Source organism: Dama dama, chromosome 7 (assembly GCF_033118175.1).
Source record: "Dama dama isolate Ldn47 chromosome 7, ASM3311817v1, whole genome shotgun sequence".
Lineage (NCBI taxonomy): Eukaryota > Metazoa > Chordata > Mammalia > Artiodactyla > Cervidae > Dama > Dama dama.
This window is the reverse complement of record NC_083687.1, coordinates 41,702,175-41,713,387: the sequence shown is the minus strand read 5'-3', so window position 1 is coordinate 41,713,387 and position 11,213 is coordinate 41,702,175. Positions and strand designations below refer to the sequence as shown.

General features: G+C 41.5%; 1 protein-coding gene across 1 annotated transcript; it reads left to right on the top strand.

The window, feature by feature from the left end:
* The first annotated feature begins 566 nt into the window (after positions 1-566).
* On the top strand, positions 567-9,978 carry FAM8A1 (family with sequence similarity 8 member A1). The gene is made up of 5 exons (XM_061147561.1): positions 567-1,360; positions 2,361-2,481; positions 4,249-4,372; positions 4,848-4,987; positions 6,625-9,978. The coding sequence occupies exons 1-5, from the start codon at positions 658-660 to the stop codon at positions 6,767-6,769; spliced, it is 1,233 nt and encodes a 410-aa protein (XP_061003544.1). The 5' UTR covers positions 567-657; the 3' UTR covers positions 6,770-9,978.
* Positions 9,979-11,213: the final 1,235 nt, after the last annotated feature.

Below are 11,213 nucleotides of genomic sequence, written 5' to 3'. Positions count from 1 at the left end.
TGCATCTGAGCCATACCACCTTGATAGGTCCCAGTTTGGTTGTTAATTTCTTAACCTCTGAGGATACGCCTTGTATCACCTTGAGTACAAATGGGTGAGGGGGACCAGTTAACTGGAATGAATGCAGGCGGAAATAACTAACAAGTCCTGTGCTTAGAGACCAAAACTGTCGCGGCTGCAAACAGAAAAGGCAGCGCTGACCCCCGGGACCTCTCTCTGAACTCCTCCTCCATCAGCTGTTCCTCCAGGGGCAGCCGGAGTCTACAACCCGTGAGACTATCTGGAGAAGCCTTGGGCCTTCAACTTCGTTAAAAACCGCGAGGTGTGTGTGTGTGGGGGGGGGGGGGGGTGGGGGGTGGGAGGGGTCGGGGGCGCGGAGGGGTGACAGTTGAGCGGAACTAGCGATAAGCCCAGGACGTCCAGCTGCGTAGGTCCCCGACAACCATAACCGGCTCGGCAGCTCCAAGGCCTATTCCACGCCCCGCCTCCCTGCTCCGCTCCGCCCCGGCGACGTCCACGGGGGCGGGGTTTCCGCTTCCGGTGGCGGATTGTTGACGCCTGCGGCTGCTGCGGTGGCCACCGGGCCGTTGGGGAGGGGCCAGTAGGGAAGGGAGACGGCGCAGTGACAGGGCCGCCGAGGGTGCAGCTGAGGCGACCATGGCGGAGGGGCCAGAGGAAGCCAGAGGCCGTCCTCCCGGGCAGGACGACGGCGGAGGGAACCAGGAGTCCGTTCCTTCCCTAAGAGGCCTTCCTGCCGCCGCCGCCCCACTGTCCCGGGACGGCCCGCAGGCCGAACCCCAGGCCCCGGGCCGGCCCCCAGCCTCGGGCCTCGCGGCCGCGGCTGAGGAATCGGAGCCGCCGCGCGAGCTCGAGAATCGCGGGGAGGCGGCCTCCGGCTCCGACTCTGGCTCCGGCGCGGGGCTGCAGGAGCCGGCAAGCTGTGAGGCGTCCGAGGCCGCGGCCCCGCCGGAGAAGCCGGCGCGGCTGAGCGCCCGCGAATACTCCCGGCAGGTGCACGAGTGGCTGTGGCAGTCCTACTGCGGCTACCTCACCTGGCACAGCGGCCTGGCCGCCTTCCCCGCCTACTGCAGCCCCCAGCCGCCTGCGCCCGGCTACCTCCCGGCCGCCGGCGCCGCCCCGCCGCCCCTCCAGCTGGGCTATTACAACCCCTTCTACTTCCTCAGCGCCGCGGCAGCCGGGCCCGAGCCGGGGGCGCCCGCCGGCATCCCCACTCCGGCTCCGGTCGCCGGCCCGGCAGCCCGCGCCCCTCACCTGCAGCCGCCGGTGCGTGCAGCCGCGGCCACGAGGGTGGGACCGGCCGCCGCTTCGCGGGCCCCGAGCGAGACGGGGCGGCAGGCAGGTGAGGGGCTCTTCGGGGCACGTGCTGGGTGGGGTGGGGGGTAGGGGCGGGAGCCCGCAGGCTCTGCCCTGCGCGTGTCGCTGCTGCTGCCGCCGTTCGCCGGTTTCTCCGCGTCTCTCAGTTCCCAGGGTGTCCAGCGAGGCCCGTTTCCTCTTTAGACCTGGCGCTCCGGATCCATTCCCTTACTCCCCGGACTAGTCGCTTCCAAATGTAAAGAAATGTTTGCTCCTCAAACCACTTGCTGTTACCTTGCTCTCCACGTTCTGGACTGAGACCCAGAGCTTAATTCTCAGATGGTAAAGCCGGTTTGGGAGGAGAGGAGGTGTTGGCCGGTAATGCTGGTAATAATGGATTTATAGTTTATAACTTTTATGAATTAGCGACAATGGAACTGACGGATATTAGAGGAGATTTTCATGAATTCAAATGGAATTATGAACCTTGGCTTAATCCTGTATATTGTCTGTATAGTCTCTTTACTTCTGTATGGATATTAGAATGTTTTGAATTATTGACACCTTTTAGTTTATTATTTTTATTTTATTCAGATAATATGGGACAAGACCTAGTTGCCTGAATTTGGTCCAGAATTTAGGATGGCAGCTTATTAATCACTGAATTTGTTAAATACATAGAAAGCGGGACAAATGAATAGGGGTAAGGTGAGCCACACAGGGTTTAATTTTCTGCCATAGGCTTGTAATTACCCAGGTTCTCATTTGAACCCCTGGTGAAATGTACTGAGTACTTTAAATGATGAAATTTACCTGTGAAATAACTTTTAAACATTAAGGGGGTAAAAACAGCTTTAAATTGCTATGAAGTAGCATTGCTGTGTTTTAATAACATGCCCTATTGAAGTCAATACCAGTAATTGTTTCAAGGTTCTAAAAAATTTTTATCAGTAAGTTGTACCTTGACTTTACATTCACCATTGCCTAGGTTGGGTTCCAAGGGAACGATTAGCTTTCCTAACTTTTTTTTTTTTTTTAATTTACAGGCAGAGAGTATGTTATTCCATCCTTGGCCCACAGATTTATGGCAGAGATGGTGGATTTCTTTATTCTCTTCTTTATAAAAGCGACCATTGTCTTAAGCATTATGCACCTGAGTGGAATAAAGTAAGTTAAGGCCACTTGCAGAAAGGTTTTAACATCTACTGTCTAGAGGTCTTGCATTAAGTTTTTTCCCATGCTTGCCAGTGATTGGGTAACTTGTTTGCCAGGGTCAACAATTTCTTTATAGGAACTTTGTCAGGTTTACTTTCTTGTTGGTTTTAAGAAATAACTACAAAAGAGAGAAAAACAATAAATCCTGCAAGATGTGGGAGAATTTCACCTATAAAAGTAGGTAAAAGCTATCTCCAACCCTGGTTTGATTTTATTCACTATTTTCTTAGGGTAGGTACAAATTTTTCTCTTATAAATTGTTTTCAGAGTGGAGTACCTAAAGACAAAGGCATAAACTGTTAATAATTAGCTAGATGCCATTTCCAAATGGGGCTGCCTGTATACTTCAGGCAAGTTCTAAATGAATTGCAAAGTGAGCCATTTATTTGAATAGTCCTCCTTTCAGAATAATAGTCATAGTATCAGTTATCACTTGGTAAGCGCTTTCTACCTCCTGGGCTTTGTATGGACTTTTTTTTTTTTTGGCCACACCCCGCAACCTGTGGGGTAACCCGCACCACCTTCAGTGAAAGCATGGATTCCACTGGACACCAGGGGGTCCCTGTATGGACTCATGCTCTTGCTACCACTATTAAGTGAGATTAATACCTCCATTTTCTAGAGATTGAAATTTGGACTTACAAAGGTTAAGCCCAGAATTTACAAAGGTAAATTTAAAAAAATAAAGAGTGTGAAGTTCAGACCCTGGTGGTTCAATTTGAGGGCCTTTGTCAGGAAACCTGAATGGTTACCATGATTATCTCTCTCCCTCCCTTAACCCCTACACATCCAGTCAAGTACCAACTCCTTTCTGTCAGGATTTCAGTTTTCATCATTAGTGCTTCTCCCTAGTCCCAGTCACATCATCACTTGCTTGGATTGTAACACAAGTCTTCTAACCAATATCTCAGTTTACCATCTCCTGTCTTATATTTAATCTCATAAATTCTGATTCTGCCACTCTGCTGCCCTAAAATCCTTCAGTAGTTTCTCATTGCCATCATAAGTCTTAACATCTTCATGTTTTAACAGATACCCTTGTTTCTTAAACTCCCTTCCCTGATGGCTCAGCAGTAAAGAATCTGCCTGTAAAGCAGGACATTCGGGTTCAGTCCCTGGGTCGGGAAGATCCTCTGGAGGAGGACATGGCAGCCCACTCCAGTATTCTTGCCTGAAAAATCCCATGGACAGAGGAGCCTGACAGGCTACAGTCTGAAGGGTCACAGACTTGCACATGACTGAGCATGTATGCCTTATTTCCTAATCAGTCACTTCTCACACAATATTTGAGCCATACTGAAATGCCTACAGCTTCTGTCATTACTCAAGTCTCTCTCCCATTAGTCCCGCTCTCTCAAATGTTTCCCCTAGGGGGGCCAACTTCTCTTCATCCTTCAGATCTCAACTTAAATGTCATTTTTTCAAAGCCTCCACTAAGATGTGTTCCTGGTATGTGTCCAGGTACTCAGTACTTCTCTATGATGCCCTTTCCCCACTTGACTCACTCGCCACTTTATCCCCAGAGCTGGTGCAGCACTCACTCATGGTGGTGCTCCTTATTTGCTGAATAAGCTAATGTTTTGTGAAACTAGATGATTAGAAACCTAAAGATTAGTTTGCGACTTTACAATTAGAGTTTATGGCTTACACTGATGACAAAATACCAATGCAACTGCTCTGGTAACACATTCTCTATAACCCAAAACTGTTTTTTTGTAGGGATATCTCTAAGTTTGCTATGCATTACATAATAGAAGAAATAGACGAAGACACATCAATGGAAGACTTGCAGAAAATGATGGTTGTGGCACTTATATACAGATTATTAGTTTGTTTCTATGAGGTAAGCTACTGACTTCAGCAAATATTTAACAATATAATTTTAGGTTATCAGCCCAAGACAGAAATATTGTAATGGAGATTTTTAATCATGTATTTGTCAAATGTCTTTTTTCTAAATTTTAAGATAGTACCTTTTCAAGTTAAAATTTTCTGAGCAGAGAAATTGTACAATTTCTTGGTAATACATTTCAGTCGTTTGTCCAAAAATATTTTAAGTTGGTTGTGGAATGTATAATGTGTTTTTCCATAGAACCAACTTGCTAAAAAAATAATGGCTCATAGAGAAATAACTGCAATAGACATCTTGTGGTATTTGAGGATATTAGAGACCTACAGAAATGCATTAAAAGATTAAACTTTAAGTATTTCTATGGAATTCTTCCAACTTGAAAATGTTACAACATGAATCATATGGCAGGAAAGTACTGGTATAGTTGAGCCAGTAAACTGTTTTACAACTGTCCTTCTTTCCTTAGATAATTTGCATTTGGGGAGCAGGCGGAGCTACCCCAGGGAAGTTCCTGCTAGGACTTCGAGTTGTGACATGTGATACATCAGTGCTTATTGCACCAAGTCGGGTTTTAGTGATTCCGTCCTCAAATGTTAGCATTACAACGTAAGTTCTTTTCTTAATCTACTACATACTTATGAATTATTGTACTTAAACGTTATCAAATGATGTGACTTACGGAAAAGTGTTTTTAGGATGTTGGTTCTTCATGGCATATAATAGGCTTACATTTAATAAGTTTAAAACAAAGTCTGAATGTTTTTCAATAACATTGACTGACTCCTTTTCAGTATACACATCTTCACGGGTAAGCATTTTATGAAGTGGAGGCCACAGGAATGAGAGGATTGGGGTGTGGTGCTCGCAGTGTCAGTGCTCCAGGCCTAGCTTTGTTTCTATCCTCTAGATCTCTAGTTATGGAGTTTAGTTAACTGCTGCCTTGAAGCTTCCTTTTGGTGCTAACAGTTGTCAGTACCCCATCTTAAATAGGCAATAGGAGTTTTGACATGCTCCTGCTCTTAAGAGAAAGAGGTTGTAATACTCATAGTATTCATGACTAGCTGTTGGCATCTAGCTCTGGGGTAAGGTGTACAGATAGTGATAATGGAAGTTGTGGAGGTGAGTAGATGGTAATCAGCTGAGCAAAACAAGGTTCTGACTGGAATTGCTGCCAGAATGATTCAGAGTTAGATGGTTATATAAAGATATATAAGCAAGAGACTTTAGAAGAAGCCTGGGGTTTGTTGACATCTTCAAAATTTCCTTATTTTTGTGATTCTAATCTTGGACTACTACTTTTACTGAGAATCAATATTGGCTAATATTTGTTGAACACCTTGTAAACCAGGCACTGTTTTTAAAAACTGCATGTGTATTCACTAACTTAATCCTAACAGCCTTATAAGATATATATTATAGGTACTATTATATTATCCTCTTATTACAGCCATGGACACAACTAATAGTCGGTAGAAAATGAACCTAAAACCAAGTCGGTCTGGATTCAGAGCCCACATTCAGCTGCTGTGCTATTCTGTAACAGTTCAGTGCACTAAAAGGCAAAACTCTAATGATAGTAGAATAATTCCCCATTCTAAGCTCCTGTTGAAAGCTTTTTAAAGCTTTCCTCAATCACAGGACAACAGGGACTTCTGTGGTGGTCCAGTGGTTGAGACTTCTCACTTCTACTGCAGGGGGCGTGGTGCAGGTAGAATTCCTGGTCAGGGAACTAAGATCCCACAGCACAGCCAAAATAAACCACAGGGCCCCCCAAAGAAAGAAGAGAGCTGATAAACCAATACAGTACTTTGAAATGCTGGTGCTCTTCACAGAAGGTAGAAAATGGGACTGTACTAAACCTACTCAGTTTAGAAGATAGTGAAAACATACAGAAAATAAAGATATTAAAAGTAGTGAGTGACCATAGAAAAGGTGGGTAAAGGGAAGTTACTCTGTTCTTTTGGCAAAATACTAGAAAATACTCTAAACTTTTAATTGACATTTTAAGACATTATTGCTTTTCATGTGAAAGTTCTAAAAGTCTAATTTTATGTTATAAAGTCTTTAGAACTGGCCCAGGTGGTTTGATCATAATATAATGCTACTTGAAAGTAATTTAGATATAAAAGGTTAAAACTCTCAATTATACTTTGAACGTTTTAAATACATTCTGAACTTGACAGTCTACTAATCTATATGTAGTTGGTATATAACTTTATGTGATTTTTTTTTTGCTTTAATAGGTCCACTATACGAGCTTTGATCAAGAATTTTTCTATTGCTTCTTTTTTCCCTGCTTTCATCACACTGCTGTTTTTTCAGCATAATCGAACAGCTTATGACATTGTAGCAGGAACCATCGTAGTAAAAAGAAACGGGGTCAGATGATGCCCCCAAAAGCCATGAATTCCGTATTCTCTGGAATGACAAGACTAAATTATGTGTCAAGGCCATCAGTGTCCCTGGGTTACATTAATTGATTTAGAAATTAAAGCAGTCGATCCAGTGTGATGCAAGTGACTATGCTGAAAGTATTGATGTTACTTGAATGCCAAAGAACTTTTCCAGAAGAAAAACCGGTTAAGTCCAAGTGTTAAAATTTTTATATTGAACAGAAGGCAAGTGGTGTCGACATCAACAACAGACAGTATATACTTAAGATCTAAGGTATTAGAATTTGCTGAATGCACTTTCAGCTTTGAAATCTCCAAATGAAACTTTAAAAGGTTATTTTGGTTTATCCCAAAATGATGGAAAACGTCCAGTTGTGTTTTGTAAACACATTCATCTTTTAGTTAACACGTCTTGAGGAAATTTTCGTCTTTGATTTTTGGGGGGAGGGAGTGGGGACACACTTCATAACCTACTTAGCCCCCATCGCAGGAGGCGGTGAGTTAGCTACAAGAGAAGGGGAAGGTTGAGGCCAGCCGGGCAGCTCCCTGGTCCGAAATGTTGACACCTGTACTGCGGTTCACCGCAGGAGTGAGGGCTTCACAGCTGCTCTCAATGCCACACGTGTACTTCAGGACAAGTACTGCATGAGGAGAAAGTGCTAGGTCACATTGCGATCTTATTTTTTTAAGAAAAAGGTAAGTTAGTGATTGCTTTTAATGGGGTGGGTGTGGGGGAGTAAATTTTCACTGTAAATTTAAATTGAAATTCATGTGCAGATGTTTTCCGTGCCCTAAATCAAACTATAAATATGTGAGGAAAAGTTAGTCCTACCAAACTGTGGCATATTTACTGTAAAACAATATCCCCAGTATGTGCACAGCATGAAGTATTAGTGCTTTTCAGTGTTCTGAGTATAACTTCTTTATATACAGAATATTCACATACTAGTTTTAGTTTTATTATACTCCATAACTTCTGAAACATCAAGGAGTTCAATAATACTAGCATTTCATGATTAAATAAATAGTAGTAGCCTATGAAATACTTAGCAATTTTCCCATTAGGGACTATTCTCTAACAAGGAAGAGAAGCATGTCCATTGTCCTAAGTTCTTTGGTTCTGTGGGCCACCAGCTCATTTGGAGTCTGTCAGGGATGATGTTTTGAGGGAGATGTGTAATACCGTGTGTTGCTATTTTATTCTTCTGTCGCTGAATTGTGTGTGTGCGTGCTTTTGTTAGATGGCCCAGTTAGCTGTGCTGAGATATATCTGAACTAAAAGTTGTCTTTCTTAGGCATTTTCTGCATTTTCTCTATTTTTTCCCCCCAAAACACTAAGCTGTACTGAACAGTTCATATCTCAGGTGCTTTTAGGATCAATCTAGGCTTTATTTTGGTCATAATAAATACATTGCTATATTACTGTATCAATTTTTAAAGTGGGTCTTTTTGACATTTAAAATGTATTTTCGGTTTGTTTATAGAACCTTAACAATGTCCTTAATACTTTTGATTGTAAAATTTCATAAACCATGGATTTAATATAAAATTATTTTGAAAAATATCACAGAAAGCCTATTAGTTAAATGTGTTATAATACTAAAACAGATCATTCACTTGTCGTTTCTGGGAAGATAAAATGTTATGGCCCTTCACAGTAAACAAACCAAAACCATCCACTAACTTTTTTAGAGTAGATTATTAGGAAATGTTACATAAATGGTTACATACTTAACCAATTAGTAGTGTATACATTATTGGCATATACACACCTCTTTGCCCTGGATTGGGAATTTGAGTTGAAATGTACTCTTACATACTGTGGAATTCATCTTTAATGTATACTTTCCTCTCAGATAATTGGATGGTTAACTACCTGGGCTATTTTTACTTACACAGCAAAACAAAAGTAAATACATAGTCCAGTTTGATTTATACATTAAAATATTGCACATCTGCTATACACAAGTGATTCAGATTAGTATCTATGTAGATGCATGTAGAGCTATCAGGATTCAAGTTAAACTATGTAGCCCTATAAAATAAACATTATTATTCTGTCTGCCTTTACATGAAAATCCAAGTCTGATTATGAATGCAGCACTTAGGGAGATTTTGGATTCCCAAATTTGAGGGGAAATAAATGACAAAATGGGGAAGGTTTTTTGGGGTGGAGCCCTCTATTTTCAGTATACTTTATTATATTTCACTTATAGAAATGCTGACTTTTCTGTGTAGAGCCTCATACTGAAGCTCTACAGCCTAAAAAGGCAAAAAGAAAGCTGTCTTCATAGTATAAATACTATTCATCACTTTTACAAGATAATAAAGGAACAAAAATTAGAAGTCATGCTGAGAATACTATTTCAATGAACATACCATACATAAAACCACAGAACAGGCAGATAATTGAGGCATCTAGAAAATCTACCCATTCCTAAAGCGAGTGGCCCCAGGACCTTGAGACAGTCTGACACTCAAGCGCACGCTGGGCTGAGGCGGCGAGCAAGCTGTGCTTCTGAATCTGTGACGCGAGAGCCAGTGCTTTCCATGGTACTCGTGTGGCACTGGTCCAGAAGCTACTGCTTTCTACCTAAATACTCACCTCATTTCTCCCAAATATTTAGGACTGGGGAAAAAAAGCATTTGACAGTTTTGTTTAAATTTATAAACGTCTTCAGTGTTTGTTTCAAATGACAATAAAAATTGTTTCAACTCTTAGATTTTTTTCCCTTAAGTAACTTGCTGGGTGTTTCATGCAGGCATGAATAGTTCCAGCAAAACAAAGACAGGAGTTGAAAAATTAAACTGCTTTTTGCTACTTGGGGATAAAGGGTTTTTTGATGGGAGCATGGGTATTAAATATTTTCCTTCTATACTTATCTCTATGAAAACAGGCTGTTCTTCCTTTTAAAGAATATTCCTAAATAATGGCATTATTCCTAAAATCTGGCAAGTATTTCAATTATTTGCCACTTCTCACCCCTCTATTGCCAAAGTCCAAAATTTATCAACATGTACTTGCCCGGGTAAAATTCATCTCAAACTGTAGGCATATTTCCTTGCAGTTTCATTTATAGTATGGTGTGACCCACAAACAGTAATCTGATGGCCTGCCTAATAAATAAAAATTCAGCATTCTATTTTTAATAATTTATATGCCACCACTTTGTTATTGTCTCAATAAATACCTGGTCATCAATGCTTTTGTGTTTTGCCTGTTTCTTTGAGGTTTGCTCTAGAATCTCTTGCTTCCAAATACAGCTGCTCTAGCATTCTCTGCCTTCAGGAGATGAGTGCTTTCAGAAATAGAAGTCTATCCAAAAAAAAAAAAAGATCATCCACTTTGAGGTATATTCTTTTAGCAAGTCATTCAAGTTAGCTGTAGATGACTAAGCTTTTGACGTTAAACTAATCCTGTCCATTCGGTAAAAGCTGTTAACCATTCCAGCCACCGTGCAAGAAGATATTAAAGACCCACATGACACATGAGGAACAAGAATTCAGTCACAGCTAGACAAAGAGGTGGGCAGTTTAATCTTATTCCAGTCTTATGAGCATTCCCCATTCAAACATTTACAACAGAACTAGATCGACAGGATCCTCAAAAATACAAGAAAAACAAAACAGGTTCCTCAAGAAATAAAAAGATAATAAAGGATAAACTTAAATGGAGTTAAACTACAGTGTGGTCTGAGTCCTGTTAGGCACCCAGCCACTCCACTCTGGAACTACAGTGGATGTCAGAGATTAAGTTTCTAAAAGTCGCCCCACGTGAAAAGGAAACGAAAGCTCTGACATAAAGCTGTTGTATGTAGCTAGACCCAACACATTCCATTTTTCTCACTTTTACTATACCAAGTTTGTTAGTTTCCATTAGACAAGGCCAGCACCTGACATACTAATATAATTAAAGAAACCATAAGTTCTTCCCCAGGTTAAACCAGGAAGTTCATAGACTGGTTATAAACTGCTAACATTATTAGTCCAACACTTTTATCTCAAGTAATAAAATCCTAATTATGTGAATAATTCTAAGAGAAATTCATAACATATTAGCTAAAGACTTAGACTTCAGTTGTCTGAGCTGTACTTTTTCTTAACGCCTCAAACTGTAAATTACTAAAAAAAACAAAAAACAAAAACCTACCCCTTAGAAGTGGCATGCCTGGATCTCAGGCATCGCAAGTCTTCCAGGCACTTATTTAATGATTTTTGGACACTGTCTGAACCCAGTGAGTGCATGAAATCTCTGGTGCATAGGTCCAAGAATATACATTTGCCACACCCCACCAAACATACTGATACACATTCAGTGAGAACTGACTCTTGCAAATCAACTGAATTATATAAACATACCTGATTATTCAATCTTTTTGCATATGACTTTCTTACTGTCAGATTATTTTCAGTTAAAAACAGTTCCTCATTGATCCAGC

Coding starts and splice junctions, on each gene's coding strand:
- FAM8A1 (XM_061147561.1), top strand. CDS start 658: ATGGCGGAGGGGCCAGAGGAAGCCAGAGGCCGTCCTCCCGGGCAGGAC. Junction 1,361..2,360: donor CGAGACGGGGCGGCAGGCAG/GTGAGGGGCTCT, acceptor TTTAATTTACAG/GCAGAGAGTATGTTATTCCA. Junction 4,373..4,847: donor TATTAGTTTGTTTCTATGAG/GTAAGCTACTGA, acceptor TTCTTTCCTTAG/ATAATTTGCATTTGGGGAGC.